General features: G+C 40.9%; 1 protein-coding gene across 5 annotated transcripts in view; it reads left to right on the top strand.

The window, feature by feature from the left end:
* PTK2 (protein tyrosine kinase 2) overlaps positions 1-19,205 on the top strand; it is a 225,270-nt gene that overhangs the window by 71,637 nt on the left and 134,428 nt on the right. For all 5 annotated transcript variants that reach the window (XM_024741050.1, XM_024741051.1, XM_024741048.1 and 2 more), the window contains 3 exons: positions 2,528-2,615; positions 15,379-15,458; positions 17,747-17,809. In XM_024741050.1, the coding sequence (XP_024596818.1) occupies positions 2,528-2,615; positions 15,379-15,458; positions 17,747-17,809 (231 nt within the window). The remainder of the gene's footprint in view (positions 1-2,527; positions 2,616-15,378; positions 15,459-17,746; positions 17,810-19,205) is intronic.

Genomic DNA, 19,205 nt, shown 5'->3' with positions numbered 1-19,205 from the left:
TCAGTGGCTGTAGCTGCATTTGCCCTAACTTCTTAACTCCCTTCCTTTAGATCTTCCTTCAGGTATCACTGAGTCAGAGTGACCTTCACCAGTTCCCTTTATAAAATAGTACTTCATCATTTGTTACTTCCCTTATTTGCCTTTATCACATTACCTACCACCTCAAAGATACTTATGTGTTTGCTGTCTGGCTTCCATCACAAAAGTAGAGACTCTTTGAAGGCTGGTACTTCGTGCCTGTTTTACTCACTGATGTCTTCCGAGCCTCTCGAATTGTGCCTGTAGGTGGTTAGTGCCGAAGTAAATCTTCGTTGAGTGATGACTGATGAGGTAGATAAACCGTCAAGATGGTTGTGATGGTGTGCAGTGACAGCTCATTCACTTCTCCTGGCGTCCTGATGAGGAAATTGAGGCACAGAGAGGTGATGGCAGACAGTGAACGAGTGATGGAGCCAGAATTCAGGCGCAGGTGGTCTTGATCCAGAGCCCACATTCTCTCTGCATCTGTGGGGTTGTTGCTGATGAAAAGAAGTCATCTGGTTAAAATGCTGATCACTATTTCTGTCACATCCTGAGTAGTCCCTAAACGTTAGTTGATGTCATCATCAGGATGCTGGATGCTAAGAGTGTGGAGGTGGAGCCAGGCTGCCAAATGTTTGACTTTTGGACCAGTTTTTTTTTTTTTTTTAAACCATTAAAATGGAGTAACATTAATACCAAAGCCTCCTGCAGCCTGTTTGATCCTGGAGCTTCCAGCCTGGGAACTGGTTGCTTGCTTTTGCCAGCATTGTTCACCTGGTCTGCTGAATGTAAATAAGTACACTTTTGTTCTCTGATTATTATGTTGATTAAGAGAAATGGTTCATATAAGGTGCCTGGTAAGTCCTAAACTCAAAATAAAGGAAACCTGTTGTGCTTCTACAAGTAGTTGCCCAGTGTAAAATATCTGCAGTGAGTTATTGGAACTCCTTCAGAGGGCAGAAGTACAATGGAACCTCATTGTTTGGCCATTGTGTCTTTTAATAAGACGGACACTTAAAAATCTCAGCAGAACTTGTGTATGTGTATCTTGCATTTTTTCTACCCTTAATTGAACCAAAAGAATTGTACTGATTACTTTGCGTTGTTTTCCCTGTGAGCCTAATACATTTTTAAAAGAGCAGTTTATGAAACTTGTAGAAAAAATTCGTATCTTTATAACCTTTGTGTAGGCAAATATTTTATAAACAAAACACTAAGATAATTTATTAAAAAGAAAAGGAATAAATAGGACTGCATAAAAATCACAAACTTTCTTCCTCAAAAGATACTGTTAAAATAAAAAGATTTTTAAAATAATTTTTAAAAGGTACCATTAAAATAGTGAAAGGCAAGCCATAGAGTGGGAGAGGATATTCACTAAGTCTAACAAAGACCTTACGTCCAGAACATGTAAAGAATACCTACAGGGCTTCCCTGGTGCAGTGGTTGAGAGTCTGGGTGGGGGGGCGAGTCAGTAAAAAAGGGACAAAAGCTTTAACAGACACTTCACAAAAGAAGATAACCAAAAAGGGTCAATTATCAAATGAAGAAGTGCCCATTTGTGTTACTCATCAAGGAAGTACTAATTAAAACCACTGTGTACTCTTGCTGTAAATATCAGAGGTCCTAAAATGAAAAGGTTAGAAGTACCAAGTAGAGGTGAGGAATAGTGGAACCAGAGCACGCCGTGCTGCTTGTGGGAGTGTACATTGGTACAGCTCTTCACCTTACTCTTTGGTCACATCTGCGCTGCCTAATGTGTGTGTTCGTTAGGATCCAGTGATGATGCTCGTGGTCTGCATCCAGCAGAGATGTGTACATATGTTCACCAAAAGGCATGCATGTGAGAGTTCATACGGGTGGACACACACATACACAGAACGAGGCACAGAGAGAGCATTCTGGTGAAATTCGTTTGTTTTGACCATTCTTGAAGTTTGGCTTCCTGAGCAAAATTACTTTTTTAGAGGAATATAAAGAGTGCTCGTAGCATTATTCTTAATAGCCCCAGGGTGGAAACTACTCTAGCGGCATCACAGTAATGGGGATGAATGATTGTGGTCTATCATACCGTGCAGGACGGTCAGCTACGAGCAAACTGCAGTTACTCGATAGGGAGGAGTCTCACGAGCATACTGGTGAATGAAGGAAGCCAGACACACGAGAGTACATCCTGTGTACCTCCAGGCATGCAGAGCTCACCTGTGGGGAGTGGAAGGTGGTGCTGCCCCTGGGCAGTGGGGCTGGAGGGACTTCTGGGCGCCCTCTGGGCCTCTCATTAGGCTCTGTCTCCTGCAGAATCCTCGAGCTGTAGCATACTCACATGCACGTTTTTGTGCTGAAAAAGAAAACATTTACATTGACAGATTAATTGATTATATTTTAACTTATTTTTAAAATAATATTTCAGAGTAATTGGCAGTGCCATACTCAAAATAATTTTGTAGACTATGAATTGAGAAAATGACTTATTTCTAATTGCTTTATTTTGTTAATTATTTTTTAGATATGAATTGAGAATTCGTTATTTGCCAAAAGGATTTCTAAACCAGTTTACTGAAGACAAGCCAACTCTGAATTTCTTCTATCAACAGGTACAGGAGGATGCTTTAATAACACTTTTTTTCTTTGTTTCTTTGAATCCTATTTATTTCATGGTTTTATTTTAGAATTAGATTAAACCTAACATTTGGGAGAATATAAATTTGTCACCGTAGGGCAGTGAGATTCTTAAAATTAGTAAGAAATTATGAATTGTTGACACTGAATTTTTGTATGCTTGGGCAAATCTTAAAAGATACTTCTTTTAAGTAGAGGCAGGAAGTCCTAAGTGACACAACCATTGTTCTGTCTTTACTTCAAGTGTAATTATTCCTGAGTATCAACAGATTTGTCAGATGTTTATTCAGAGCCAACTATACCCGGATAATCTCAATAGCACTTTGCACAACAAAGCAGAATTGACTTTTTACACTAAAAGGAGCTTTCTTTTTACCCCGTATTAGTTACACAATAAATACTTGTGGCATAAATGAACCAAAACAGTTTTCCAGTCAAATAAATGTTACTTGTAAGTATTTGTGAAGAGTTCAAAAAAAGTTTAATGAATATCAGTGAGACATTTGTACATACAATTTTGCAATTAAATACTCTGGGAAATTTTTAATTTTAATAAAATTATTCATTAAATGTCTATTTGGGGTCAAGAATGCAGAAATTAATGACATAATCTGTACTTCTAAATTCCTCAGTCTAGTGGATTGCCTGTAAACAGCATCTTTGTGTTCAATCCTGTGCTGTTTGTAAGCGCAAATGGTGTGGCCGTGCCTGGGCAGAGGTGCTAACACAGGGGAAGTTTGGGGTCCAGGCGGCTCCCCTGCAAACTGTCCTTTAACGCAGCGGTCCCCAGCATTTTTGGCACCAGGGACCGGTTTCGTGGAGGACAGTTTTTCCATGGAGTGGGGAGGGTGATAGTTCAGGCGGTGATGTGAGGGATGGGGAGCGATGGGGAGCAGCAGGCGAGGCTTCGCGCCCTCCCGCCGCTCACCTTCTGCTGTGCGGCCCAGTTCCTAACAGGCCGTGGGCCGGTACCAGTCCACGGCCTGGGGGTTGCGGACCTTTGCTTTAAGGAGTCTCCAACTTTGTAGGTGAGGAAGAGAGGTACTTTAGAAAACATGGTGCGTTTAAATCTGAGCTCAAATGATTTGAAAGGAAACAGGTGAGAGAGATGGGACCACATGATGTAAAGAGAGGGTTTTAGGTTTTCTCCTGCAGATAATTGGGAGCATTTATAGAATTTAATTAGCAAATGTCATGATCAGAATTTTTTTTTTAAATAAGACCACCCTGATGTAATGGCTGTACCAGGAATGGATTGGGTCTTAAAAAGGCTGTAACCTAGTGGGGGCTTGTCACCCATTTGGGCAGGAAGCTAGAAAGCTGGGAGGTCCAACGGTGTGGTAGGAAGCAAATTTAATGGATGGATTTGCTAGGACTAGAGACTGAACGAACTGGAGCATGAAAATGAAGAAGAAAGAGGCCGACGGCATCAACCCTGTCACTCAGTGTCAGGAAGGAGAAAAGGTGGGTGGGATTCGGTAGGAGGGCAAGGTAGATGGTTTAGTAGATGGGTGGTTTAGTAGGTGGGTGGGATTCAGTAGGAGGGCAAGGTAGATGAGGTAAGTGGATATTCCTGCTTTTAAGATCCAACCTGTGAGAGCAGCATCCAGCTCTTGAGATGTTTACTTGTCCGTGAAGTAGAAGTCATATAGGAAATGTAAGGTGTTAGGTGAGGTACTTGTGGGAACTTTTGAAGATTTATAATAATACGGAGTCGAATGGGAGAGGGAGTTGCGTTCAACGAAGCAGAGTCCTGTTTGGACTCCAGCTGAGCATGTGTGAGGCCTACTCATTACGGAGCGGTTTCAGTTTACAGGCTGCCTCTCTTCTGCGTCCCTGCGTCTGGCCCTCTAGCCGTCTGCCCAGCTTCATATTTTGGTGAAGGAGGTGACAGAGTTTAGTTAACGGATGTATTTATATTGTATTCTTCTCTCTCGTAGATGATCTATATCACTGGTATCTATATCTATATCCGTGACTCCTTTAGTGACATTGATTTCCAGGATGCATGAGACGGGCCTAAATAGCTCTCAGTTATTCCTTTTTATAATTTCTAGGCTAACCCAAAAGTTGGCAACTTTTATGTTCCTTTCACGCTGTTACTAGGTTGTCCTACTTTTTCCTTTCGGAAGACCTTGCTTCTGTGTATATGATTAAAAGCTAGCACACGTACCGGTGTATCCCACATTTCCTCTTACTAATAGGACGTATCTTACTGCAGTCTGTGATTCGGGTGAGTGGCCTCTGTAAAGCCCGAGAGGTGTGAGGTGTCGTTAGCCCGCATACTGTGCCTGTTCTGCATCTCACAGCTCTGTGACTCCAGGTGCCTCCCTTAGTTTCTTCACATGTAGGTATATAACACCTCCTGCGTAGGGTCTTTATGTTGATTAAGTGAGGTCTTAAGTGATTGTCTACCATATACCTGCCCAGTAACACCTGGAATTTCAGTCTGTACACAGTACCAGGCTTTAGAGGATTCAGCGTTTCCACTTGGGTGTCCCAATACAAATGTGAGCCGCACACTGTGGGGTGGGACACACCTCTTCCTTCCCATGTGCTCTGTATGCAAACCTTCCAGCCCCTCCACCCCACCTTCTGCTTTCATCCGTTTCTAGAACTTCTCTTCTTCAGCCTGTCCCCTTTTAAGTTTTTTAAAATTGGTAAATCTTATGTTACAGTTTTAGAAAGTCCAGAAAATATTCTAAAACGTCACTTAAATTATCTGTCCTAATAATTACTTTCATTTTGTGTATGCTTTTATAATATCCTACCAAGTACTTGTAATTTAAGGGAACTAGAAGTGTGGTCATAGCAACACCTCTTTCCTGTGTTGACGCCCGGTGTTACTGCTTATCCAGGCCTATAACCAGTGAACTGCGGCTCTGTTCGTGGGTATGGAAGTTGTGATGTTAAATGCTACTGTTTAAAACAGGCCATATTAAAAATAAAGCGTGTAATATAGTTCCATTTATGTGAGAAAAATGTACATTTATTTTACCCTCATCTGACAAAGTTTTAGAAATAGTATGATTTTTGCATTGCTGCTTTGGCAAGTAATTTTATATTTATTTGACTTCTTGTGATAATCTTTCAGTGCAGAGTCTATCCTGGTCTGTGCATGGAAGTTCTAGAATTAGAATTTCTTTCTTTCTAGAACTATTAGAGGTACTACCCAGGCAGTACCCAACTTGGGAACAGATTTAATTTCAGTGTTGAAAAATCAGTTAGGAATTCAGAACTTCCTCCTATTTAAACAAACATGCCAAAAAAAAAAAAGTATAAATAAAAAATTGGCCCTTCAGCTATTTGTAGCCAAAGTCTTTTGAACTGAGAATGCAGCTGAAATATCTGTAAGAACTTGTGTGTGGAAATTTTCACCAAATTCTGAGAGAAATTATTTTGCAAGGGCCTCAGAATTTGATGACACCCATTATTTAATTTTAAAGTTATTTAATTTTTGATGCAAATGTGTTAAGATGCATACACATATGCATACATCTAATTTCACTGAATTCCAGGCTAAATTGATCCACTTTTAAGGGGCTCAGGTTTTGATGACATGTTTAGATTCTGTAACATCTGATACATGTGTTCTTTAGTAAGGTGTGATACTTAATAATAAAACGAATACCTCTGACCCCACTTGCCTAGAGGAAGAGAACATGCCTGATGTTTCCTGGTCCTGTGTCCCCTTGACACCCCCCATCCCAACCCCGTCACTCCAGGCAGACAGCCATGGTCCTGAATTGTGTATTTATCGTTCTCTTACTTTTGTTTGCTGGTCGTCACATTTTACAGCACATGTGTGCACATCTCAATTCTGGCCTTAGGATAGAAGCTGACTCTAGCTCTCCTCTGAGCCCTCTGCATTCCATCATTAGTCTGAGTAGGTTTTTTGGTTTGGTTTTGTTTGTTATTCAGCTCATAGAAGCTTTTCAGAAGACTTTAAAAAATATTTTATTCAGCATTTTTAGTTGTTTTCAATGAGCACTGTAGCCAGGACATTGGGTCCACTATGTTGGTAGAAATGGAAGTGATCACATAGGGCTTTAAAATTTTATCCCTTTTGGTTCATTTCCACACTAATTTGCACTGTGATTAGAGACTGTGGTTCATTTGAACTCGTTGTTCAGACTCTTTGGACTTGTTTCATCGTCTTGCATGTTGAGATTTTGCCAGGGGTTCAGCTTTGCTTGAGTGAACATGTCTCCTCTGGCTGTGCAGTGAGCTCGGTAGATAGCCATCAGTTTGAGATTGTTCATTGTGCTGTTCGCGGCTCCTGCGTCTCTATTCTCTCTTCCTGCTTGAAGGATGGGGTTGCTGGGAGAACTGCGGTTCTGGTTCAGAACCACATGGGAGTCGTTCTCCTTCAGAACTTCTGTGGTGTTCTCTGCTGTGTATGATCCCTGTGGCTGCCGTTGAGAAATAGCTGTCGTAGTCTATTCATCTGTCTCCTCTCTCTGGGTGGCTTTAAGATCCTTACTTGTCCTCAGTGTTTTGCAGTTTTATTACAAACTAGGTGGGATTCCCACTTATTTTTCCTGCTTGGTCTGTGTTGTGTGGCCAGGACCTCTGGGTTCCTGTCATTTTAATCGGTGCTGGAGACGTCTTCGTTGGCGTCTGCTCAGATACTGCCTTTTCTTCCTTCTTAGTTATTCCTCCTGAGATTTCAGTTGAGATCTCCATCAGAACTTCTCAGACTGTATCTGTTGACGCCTCTTTTTTGTTCTCAACTCCTGTCTCCCTGAGATCTGGATTCACATAAATCTTTCAGATCACCAACCCTCCTCAGCTGTGGCCAATTTGATGTCTAGTGCATTTGTTGGATTTTTATTTATTTTTCAAGTTTTATCTCTCCCCCCACCCCCCGTTCTTCAGTCTGCCAGGCCATCTTTTGTGGCCCTTATTGTTAACTAATTTTTCTGTCCCCTCCTTTTTTTTTTTTTATCTATCATTTCCGATGGGGTTGATGTCTCTATTCTGAATCCAAATTGTAACATCTGGAGTCCGTGGGCTTTACAACTGTTGGTGGTGACCCACTGACTCTTATTCACAGCGGCTTGTTTTCTTGCATGTTTGTTATGAGCCTAGCGTTTTGTTGAACTTCATGTGCGGGGTTCTTGAGGGTCTACGCTGGGCAATAGTGCATACTCCTGAGTGTTATCTGTTGTTTCTGTTTTAGAAGAATCAGTATTTTTATTACTTTGGTTCTCTCATCAGGATAGAAGCAAAAGAATTATGTTTAGATTTCCTCTGTACTAGTTCCATCCCATGAAAGAGAAAGAAAACTTATAATAAACTACCTTAATTTCATTATTCCTTACTTTGAAATTTCACCCATGCCCACTACTCATCATGCCCCTTGTTTGGATGGAGTCATGAGGAAAACAACACGTCAGTGGGTGTATTGAGCGTTGGGTTCCTGGTGGGAGATGGTTCTGTGGATGCACATAGTTTCATTCAAAGATGTCCTCAATGTGACTACCAGTGTGACATGCCACAAATGACTCACTAAATGTTTTTGACCCATTTCAGAATATTCTGAAAGATATTAATCAGCACACTCTAAAAATAAACTAGAATCTTGTTACAACCCTGTTCACTGTAGAGCAGGTGTCTAAAAAAATAATTTTTGATGCCAAAGCTAATGGCTTATTGTAAAGCAAGAAAAGCGTGTTTTGCCTTGAAGTTGAATTTTGCCTTTGCCATATAACATTTTATTCTTGTTTATCTCTCGGATTTGTTAAAGGTGTATTTGATTGGCAACCTTTCACAAGTAGTAGTGGCCGTTAGTTTGAAGGGCTCTGTCCATGTTTAGTCAAGAAGTTGTCGTATTAACTAAATGTGCATCGATGATGCTGAACTTCTGTAGGACCCATTTGGTACCACTGACATTTTCAGCCCCTGAGATGCCTGTGTCAGACATGAGGTTGTCATTGTTTTCTCCTACAAATATATTAAGGTTTAAAATGAGTATATCCATCGGTCTGCTCTTAAAAAACCATAACTGTAACATAATTCGTGGTTTATTTGACAAAAAAAGTTCCAGTGGGAAGCTGAAGAAGACATTGAGTCCAGCACCCTAACTTTATGGTTTGGAACCTAAACCGCAGAGATGTGTGAGGGGTCAGGGCACACTTATCTTTTGTTGGTCAATCTTTCTGTTATTTTACTCCAGTTTTTTATTTTTACATGTTTTTATTTAGATAATTATATTATCAGAAATGATTTCTTTAACTGTAGTTTCTTGGCCATAAAGCTTTCTGTCAGTTAAAACATTTTGAAATGGAAGCTCCAAGTGGGAAAGTTTAGTTTAAAACCTGACATTTTCAATGTGAGAATTATTAGCTGTCCTTTTCCAGAAAGAAGTTAGAATTAAATATAAGTCTAAGTCTGATTCATTAGAAGATACATTTTCTGTACTTCTTTAATAGATTTAATAATGTACTTTTTTTCCTCCTTTTCCACTCCTGTATGGTTTCGGTGATTCAAAAAGTTGTATGGTTATTGAGGACTTAGGTAAACTCTGTCATATTTATACTGTTCAACCCATAGTTTTTTGTTCATCCTTCTCTGTAAAAGACTTTAGAAATGGGAGGCAGAAATGGTCAGTCTCTCACGGTCACTCTTCCCTGCTGCTATTTGCAGTTTGCCTTTAGTCTACCTCAGGGCCTTGGACAGATTCTTTCTTTGGTAGAAATCCTGCCGTCTCAGGATCCCCAGCACCACCCTCAAGTTCAGCCATTCATCAGAAGGATTTACAGGGCTCAGAGGTTGTTACAGTTCTGGTTTTCGTTTATTATAGCAAAAGGATACAGAGGAAAGGCAGCAAAGGGAAGGGGTCTGCGGGGTGAGGTCCAGAGGAAATTAAGTGGAAGCTTCCCCGGGTCCCTCCCAGGGGAGTCCCATGGCTCAGCATGTGATGTGTGACAACAGGTGCAGAGGTTTGCCAGCCTGGGACCCTGCTGAGCTTGGGCGTTGAAGGATTTTATCAGGCTCCATCTCCTGGGCGTACAACACCTGTGTGACCTCAGGTAGTCAGGCTCCAGGCCCCAGGAAGGAAGCAGGTGTTTGTCATAATCACATTGTACATACAGATTCTCCAAGTCAGACTGGGATGGTGTGGCCCGAGGCTTCAGGTGGGCAAAGGCACTCTTATCAGAACATTTCAGGAGTTCAGGTTCCAGGAGGCCAAGAGCCAGTCATAATCTTGGGAATGTGTAGGGTTTGAGCAACCCAGGCCTGCTGAGTTAACACTTTTCTGCATGACTCCTCTTTCCTTTCCTGGACTTAGATCATTTCTATTCATTCAGTAACTCTTTTAAAAAAATTGAAGTATAGTTGATTTACAGTGTTGGGTTAGTTTCTGCTGTACAGCACCGTGATTCAGTTACATATATATATATATATATATATTCTTTTTCATATTCTTTTCCATTGTGGTTTGTTACAAGATATTGAATATAGTTTCTTGTGTTATACAGTAGGACTTTGTTGTTTATTTTGTATGTAGTAGTTTGTATCTGCTAATCCCAAACTCCTAATTTATGCCTCCCCCCTCCCTTTCCCCTTTGGTAACCATAAGATTGTTTTCTATGTCTGTGATTAACTCTTAATTTTAAGCGGTGTTTTCTATGTAAAGCCTTCCATGACACCTGTACATTTCTCATTTAACATCCGATTTTTAAAAATATTTTAAAATCAGTTTTACTGAGGTGTAATTTTACATGCAATAAGAATCACTAGGGCTTCCCTGGTGGCACAGTGGTTGAGAGTCCGCCTGCCGATGCAGAGGACACGGGTTCGTGCCCCGGTCCGGGAAGATCCCACATGCCGCAGAGCGGCTGGGCCCGTGGGCCATGGCCGCTGAGCCTGCGCGTCCAGAGCCTGTGCTCCGCAACGGGAGAGGCCACAGCGGTGAGAGGCCCGCGTACCGCAAAAAAAAAAAAAAGCACTAACTTCAGTGTACAGCTCAGTGAGTTCTGACAGATGTGTATAGTTGAGCAGTTTCCATTACAATCATGATATAGTACAATACAAAAATAGAGAAATTGACATTGACACAATACTACTAGGTAGACTACAGATCATGTTCAGATTTCACCAGTTCTCACGTGCACTCCTGTGATTGTGTGTGCAGTTCTGTGCAGTTTCATCGTAGGTACAGATGCACGTGACTGCCACTGTAATGAAGACACAGAAGTGTCTCACCAACACGGAGACGCTCCCTGGTGCTGCTTGGTCACAGCCTGCCCTCTCCTAACCCCTGGCAGTCACGGGTCTGTTGTGTGCACGTTGTATTTCCCTGTTATTATGTGTTGCCCCCACTAATAGAGTGTGCCGTTCAGTGAGGGCAGACGTAAAGTCTGCCTTCACCATTGTGTCCACAACACAGTAAGACATGGGTTTTAGGTGCCTAATTGATTCTCTCAAGTGACTTATTAGTGATGGTTGAGTTTTAATGCTAATGCCCTGATGTTCAAAAATTTGGATGAGATTTATTAGAAGATGTCAAAAAAATCCAAGAAACAAAGGAACGGTATACCTTTGGAATTTGAGAAATCCCGTTGGCTTGTGTGTGCGCGTGCACTCAGCATAGATCTTCTTCAAAACTGATACGATCATTCAGGTACCTCTAGTATTTGTGGTTGCTTTTCCATTATATATGGACAAGAAAAAAGAAACAATGGAGACACTTATTGTCGTACTGGTTTTCTAGCTTTGGTCATCTCCTTTTTTTTTTTTTTTGCGGTACACGGGCCTCTCACTGTTGTGGCCTCTCCTGTTGCGGAGCGCAGGCTCAGCGGCCATGGCTCACGGGCCCAGCCGCTCCGCGGCACGTGGGATGTTCCCGGACCGGGGCACGAACCCGTGTCCTCTGCATCTGCAGGCGGACTCTCAACCACTGCGCCACCAGGGAAGCCCAAGGAGTTTGTTTTAATTGAGAACTGCCATTGGGTCCCTTCTGCATACAAACACTCCACTCTTTGCTCTCACGGAACTCAGGGAGGAGTGCCTGACAGTTGAGCCAACTTGGCCGACTGCCTCGGATCACTCAGGTGGTGTATGATGTAGATGGTTATATACACATTTGTCTGCCCTCAGCCCCATTTTCTTTACACACACTATCGAGGGCTTTCAGGTCTATTTGATAAATCCGTGTAGCCGACAGAATATTCAGAAGAGACCAAAGCAAGGCAAAAGATCTCATGTGGCAGCCAAAGCATTGACTTGGCATATGGGGTAAATTATGGAGCAAGTTAGGATTAGTACTTTTATTAGAGATGTGAGTGGTTTTTATATTAAAACCTGTGCTTTAGTTCTGTTGCAGAATAAGGTGAAAAAACTCATGAATGTAAATATACTACTTGCCCACAGAAGGAAGTCCAGATACATCCTGTTTTTTAAGCAGGAAACTGACATCCATATGGAAACAAATTAATTTAATAAAACAAAGAACAACATTCAGAGATCTTTGCTTGAAAGACTCTTGGAAATTTGCTGGATTTGGAGTTAATAAACAGTAGTAATCCATGGTATAAAAAAGAATATAACACAATGACAGTGGTAAAACAAACTAAGACATGCACGTGAAGCCATCATGTTAGACCCTGGGGCTACCAGGGTTATGAGCTGTGGTCCTTACTGGTCATTAATCTTCCTTCTAGTGGAGAATGCCTACACTTTCTGAGAGTTCACAAGAAGGTATAGGAACACACTGAAGCTTGAGTTATGGGGGTCAGTGGATGGGTTTTTGAGTTTTAACTTTAACGCTTGCTGTGTGACCTTGAGTACATTAATTTTGAGTAATTAAGCTTTCTGTTTTTTATGTATAAAATAGGACTAAGGCCCATCTTGAAGAGTTATTGAACAGACTATAAATAATGTATCTAAAACAGCATAATACCTAACCCCTGGAATAATAAGTAGTTCCTGCTATCATCTTCCTTCTTTTTAGATTCTTTCTAAGGCTCCTCATTGGGGATTATATAGTAGGGTCCAACTCACAGTGATGCTGTGAATATTAAATGAGAGTTGTGTATAAATCTGTCTGACATGGCAATGTGAGTATATGTACTGTAAGCAACTATATAGCTAGACATACGCACACTTAAATGGTCAGTAAATTGCATTTATTTCACAAACGAAAGCATGAAAGTTAGAAGTGTTTTATAAAGAAATGAACACTGAGTGTTAAAAACCCTACATTTTGAAGAAAATTGCATGAGCCCAACATCAGGACGTGATGTGCACAGTGGTTCAGAGAACAGCCCCTCTGGAGCCTGGGTGACAGGGACCTTGCAGGGGGGTTGCTCTCTGTCCTCACAGAGGGCAGCTGCCACAGGGTGGGGCAAGGAGGAGGGGAGGGTCTGCTGAGATGGCTGGTTCCATGGTGGATCAACACACTTGGCAGAAAACATGGATCACTGCACGCAGTGAATGGGCCTCAGGCCGTAGTCATACAGCTCTGAGTCAAGAGTAGTAGATTGTTACTGTAAGAAAAAACAACTCTCAGAACTTTTAAGTCATGTTCATAAATAAAGGGATTTTCCGTAAAGATCGTTGTTAATTTTCTCTTTTTTTTCATTTTTCCAACTAACATGAATTTGGTTTTGATGACTGAATAAAGCATGTGATTACATTTTTCCACCTTTGAATAGTGTTTAAAGATTATAGTAACTAATCTTAAGATAGTTTTGTAATAAATAATGCATTTTCCTCAACATGTAATTGCTGTTCTGCTCTGGTTGCTTCAAAGTCTGCACCAAACCATAAGCTAAGATCCACCGAATGCTTCAGTCAGAACAACTGTGCTGTTTCTCTAACTCACATAAATACAGTCTTGATTCATCTGTCCATTTTTGTGTTTAGTAATAAACCTACTTATGATGCAAAAAAGTTAGTTTTAAAATTTGGATTTATTTTTTGCTATAGAGGAGAAAGAGCCAATTGAAGTGTAAACACAGTGATTCTAGAATCAAAGCTGTTTACTTAATTTCGTGGGTTGAATAATTCAGTTCTATTGAATCAGTCTTAAATGCCTGCTATATTTAAGGAATAGAAATTACTATTGCTTGTAACTCTTATGGAAAATAATAACATTTACACACAGAGGTATCCAAACCGTAGTTTGATGGCTTTATTCTTTCATTCATTTGCTCAGTCTTCAGTCAGTCAGTGTTTATGGACCACCTGGGTAGAGGTGCTAATGCAGAAAATAGAGCAGAGGTTTCAGAGGAAATGGCGTTTATTTAGGTCAGAAATAGATCACTGCTGGCGGAGCGGGCATCGCCTCCATCCTGAGAGGAGTGAGTAGGTGAGCACACATGCCCCTCAGGTTATAGGTTCTGATACGTTAAAGAGGGCATCCCCGACTGAAGACTTTTATTTTCTCTGTAAGAAAGCGATGTGGCTGGTTGACTGGAGGAAGTGTGAATCAGTGTGTTGCCAAGCTTCCTAGGCAGGCGTTGCCGCATTTCCAAGCAGCCTCAGGCGATCGTTTGAGCCTTGTCTTCGTGAACGTAAAGCGAAGCACAGAGCAGAGTTTCTCCAGTTGCTCAGCAGTAAGCGTGGAGAAGGAGGTGGGTGGCTGGTTTCAGTATTTGCTGGTCTTGCCAGGGAATTAAAATAACGGGAAGAAGGAGGTTGGGAGGTTTGGGGGTCTTTTCAAGGGAAGGTTATGAACTATCACTATAAGGTTGGCCAAGTAGTTAACTTGGGACTAGAAATCTTTTGAACTCGCCAACTGACAGGCTAGGTAGCAATAGAGCAGGATCTGTGGAGTTTTTCCTAGGGCAGAGGTCAACATCCTTTTTTTGTGAAGGACCAGAGAGTAAATATTTTAGGGTTGAGGACCAAGAGGCCAAATGGAGGGAAGGGTATTATGAAATACTTATATGACAAGAGACAAGACAGATTTCCACGGAGTTTTGTATTGGTGAAATTCATAATATAATAATTGAGTGCGGTTTTTTTGTAATAAAGATCTACTAATGAGAGGAACAGAAGTTCCTTTTTGGGGGAGGAGTGACATTTCACTTAATCGAAGTTCAGAATGAATGCTCCTTGTCATCAAAATCAATTGCAGATCTTGATCTCTTGATGCAAAGCTGGAGATTTTACATATTTCATCTTTGAAAACATCTTCACACTGATGAGTGCTCTCAGATACTGATATCAGTCCCTCGCAGTCATTGGTTGGAAGGCCTTTGTACAATTTGTTAGATCCTTCTCTATATCACACTTCAAGCATGTTGGCACTTTGCAGATGAATCACTTATAGTCGATGGTTAGGTGGAATCACACCAGTTGCAGGATTAAATGGATTTTGAAATAACGTTAGTTTTCTTTGCCTTTGCATTGAGGTCCAAAAAATGGTGCTGGGACTGTAGTTTGAGTTCAGAAAATACAGCCACCGCAAATTTGCCTGGAAATGGAGCTCTCCCGTCTTGTTTTTCCTTTGACAGCATGGAGGGTAGATAGAAAGCAGCTTGACGTTATTGGGATCCAGATGATGCTTAAGTGCTCATAGATCATATGTGTTCTTCACAAAGGAAGACTGTTTGACTCTTTAACTATTCTTCGGTATTACTCATTTTATATCCGGCATCTAGTGTGATTATTGACACAGTGTGTATAAAGCATGTAAATGGCACCCAGTAAACATATACTTAATGACTAAGTTTAAAACATATCCTCTTACAGCAACATTATTTTACCCATTCCTTTTTATTGTAGGTGAAGAGCGATTATATGTTGGAGATCGCTGATCAAGTGGACCAGGACATTGCTTTGAAGTTGGGTTGTCTAGAAATACGGTAAGGCGGTAACTAGACATTGAGGTCTTCATTCAACAGTGTTTTCTGTTATGTTTTCTAGGTATTTCTCTTTCCTGATAAAGATTATCAATAAAATACTGAATAAAATGAGTAAAATTTGATGACACTCTGAATTATGTTGACATTGCTAATTGTAGAATCTTTAAAAATATTACATTTAGAGTTGAATGACTTACAGAGTGCAAGCATGTAAGCAAGTCTAAGGCTGAGCTCCCCAGGGGAACCTTCTTTGATGAAGGAAATGTTCAGTATCGGTGAGATCCCATGTGCCAGCCACTAGCCAAGCTGGATGCTGAGTACTCAGACGGGCAGCATCCGAACAGTAAATCTGAACATAAATAGCCATTGATGTCTAATGGCTGCCATTATGGGGGATGGGAAACTGAGAATGTGTTTCTTACTTCTGATAACATTTGTCACCATTTGTCATATAGTCTGTGCCACCATTTAAAACTTGGAGTGAAAGAAATATTTTACCTTTGTCAGGTATAATTTTAATTAAAATTTACCCCGGCTTGGGGCTTCCCTGGTGGCACAGTGGTTCAGAATCCGCCTGCCAGTGCAGGGGACACGGGTTCGAGCCCTGGTCTGGGAAGATCCCACATGCCAGGGAGCAACTAAGCCCGTGTGCCACAACTGCTGAGCCTGCGTTCTAGAGCCCGTGAGCCACAACTACTGAAGCCCGCACGCCTAGAGCCCATGCTCCACAAGAGAAGCCACCGCAGTGAGAAGCCCGCACACCGCAACAAAGAGTAACCCCCGCTCGCTGCAACTAGAGAAAGCCCGCGGGCAACAACGAAGACCCAACGCAGCCAAAAAAAAAAAAAAAATTTACCCCAGGCTGCTAGTTTAAGATGTGTTGGTTAAATTAGCTAAAATTTGATTATGTGTACTCAAAACAGTTAGTGATAATTTTCCCGAGAGATCACTGTTTTTTATATTATATAAGGCTATCAAATAACGGTTCCTACAAAGACCCAAAGATCATTAAGTATAACTCTCAACTCTTCATTAAAATTTGTTTTCAACCTTAATTATATATCCCAGTAAAAAAAAAAAAAAGCCATCTCTCACTGGTCTCTTCCCGTTCCTGGCCTTTACAGGTTTTGCTTGGGAAACAAACTTGGCGCTCTTTCCTTCCCACAGACAATGCTGTGATGTATTACTTGAAAGAGGGGTCCAGAAGCATTAGGCCCTACGTGAATGGCATGCGTGCCTCTCTGGGTTCCCCTCCCACTCTGGCCTCTCCATGTTACGTTTATCCTTCTCCTCCTCTCCCCTGTTTGAGGTCACTGATTTTTGAACTTTGAAGGAAAAACTTGACAAAGTAGTCACCCGTCCAGCTGCCCCTCCCAAACTCCTTCCCCACATAAATAGAAAACAGGAGAACAAATTAAGTGATCCTTTTTGGGCCCTTTAAAATTTTTTGTCAAAATCTAGTACTTTCGATTTTAAGTAGGCCAAGAAAAAGTCAAACAAATTTAAAAAGCAAAACCGGTATTCATGTTATTACAGACGAGTTTGAAACAGTCTTGTTGATTACGCATTCTCCTGGGAAATCACTTCAGATGATTTGTAATATCTGTGTGTTCCAAAGCAGCTCCAGCTAGACCTTGTCCCTTTGTGAGATAACTGTGTACACGCAGAGAATCCCACCCACTTGGGGCAGATTTTGCAGAGAAAGGACTTGGTTCCAGTAAGACCTGAAATTGCTTGAACATGTAACTTGGAATAAGAGGTAAAATTCAGACTGTGAACACTCAGCGAGATAGGCAGCACTTCTCTGCCAAACCTGGCGCCTGTTACCTGGACTAGCCCACTGCGATGATTCTGCTTCAGGTCCCTTACTGTTTCCTTAGTAACTGTGGGTCTTCCCGGGAGCAGGTGGGGTGTGCACCGGCCACAGGGGCAGCCTGGGGTTCCTGGCACTGTCCCTTGAGGAAAGGCCAAGTACAAGTAGCGAATGTAGCTGATCTTTTTTACAGCTGGAATCTGGTTTCTCATTTTGCAAAGAGCCAGACCTGCTTCACATCAAAAGGGAACATGAGATTGTTCAATAGAGATACGGTCTGTGTTAACTGATTTATGCTGCATTAGGACGTAGGAAAAATGCTGCGAATCAAATTGGTTCTTTATTCATTGTTTATCAGAATGTTTGTGGCTTAGCCGCTTAGTAGTTAGATAGCCCCCTTTCACGGTTTTTAATCATTTAACATCGCAGACATTCCCAATACCAATCTATGAGTGTGTATCTTCTCTGCTTTTAGGCGGTCGTACTGGGAGATGCGGGGCAACGCCCTGGAGAAGAAGTCTAACTATGAAGTATTAGAGTAAGTGCGGCACGTCCAGGCGCTGCCTGCAAGCATTCAGAGCTAAGTCACTTTTCAAACTGTAGATTTTACTGGTTTATCTTTACTTAAAACTTAACATTAAATCTGAAACACTACTGTTTCTAAAACTTTTATATCCAGAAGAGGAAAGTTTTATTAAGAAATGAATTCTTGGTGACGTTAATTGTGTTAGCAAACATTTAAATTTGTTGATAAATGTCTTAAGGTTAATATTCTTTGGCATGTTAACACATAAATAATAAACTCTTCTGTCTCTGTAGATTTAACCATATTGGGATGGAGTTTCACTTCTAATTTATATTGAACTATGAAATTGTTATTATTCTCTTTATAAGTTTATTAGGGTTTTTTTTTCCCTTAGTTAAAAAAAAGTGGAAAGATGGGAGTTATTTGTTGCTCATGTATCAGAAAATTTAGGATAACTGAATATTTTTCCAATAGTGAAGTTAACAGTCGTTAGACTGTTACGTTAGAGTATTTAAAATGCATATAAGACAGAGTGGGGCTTATGTCTTGGGAGGCTGAAAGTTCTGCACTTTATCTGTTGATATTTAATTCAGCAAAAAAATCACTGATATTTGTTATTTCCAGTTTTATTTTCATTAGCAATGGTGCAACTTTTTGCCAGCACTTTTCCTGGCCATATTATTACTGAAATTCTTGTGCTATTTGGAAGGTGTTACTACAGTGAAGTAAAAGGTTGTCCATAAGTATCCTGCGTTAATAGAGACTTGACATGGCTTTGGATTTTATTTGACTTTCCAGGTCAGCCCAACTGCTATCACACTGTGAAAGTATAATATCCCACCATTTTGAAAACAAGATTTTACAGGGGAGGTATGGTCATTTGAAAATAAAAGTAGAAGTAAATATTTGGGGGAATTAGTTATGGAGCAGGTCCGACCATTTGCACTAATAACTGGTGGTAGACGTGATAGTTATTTTGCAATCACACAAGCCTCCTTTGTCCTAATTGTGACAAGTGAGGTAGCGCCCCGGGCAGCCTGTCTCTTTGCGGCGCGGATTCATCCCTTGATTTCTGGACCTACTGTATTAGCATAATGTAAGTTTCGTGACTGTGTGCAGCGTACAAGGCACTCACTAAATATTTGTGGTTGTGTGTTTATGGACACATCCATCACATAGTGTTGTGCCTCTTAACAGATTGAATAAGGATAAAACACGGAGTTGTTAGAGTTGAATGAAAACTTTTAGAGATCAATTGGGATATCTTAGTAGGCAGAATGATTTTAAGTAGAATATTCCCTGCCCTTCAGTTGACAGCGTAGAAGCAACAATATCATTAATAACATTTAAAAAAAAAACCCCCCAAAAAAACTAACATTCACTGTGGTTTAGGTTTTTGTTTAAAATT

This window comes from Neophocaena asiaeorientalis, unplaced genomic scaffold (assembly GCF_003031525.2).
Source record: "Neophocaena asiaeorientalis asiaeorientalis breed wild unplaced genomic scaffold, Neophocaena_asiaeorientalis_V1.1 scaffold177, whole genome shotgun sequence".
Lineage (NCBI taxonomy): Eukaryota > Metazoa > Chordata > Mammalia > Artiodactyla > Phocoenidae > Neophocaena > Neophocaena asiaeorientalis.
This window is presented reverse-complemented; position numbering and strand designations above follow the sequence as displayed.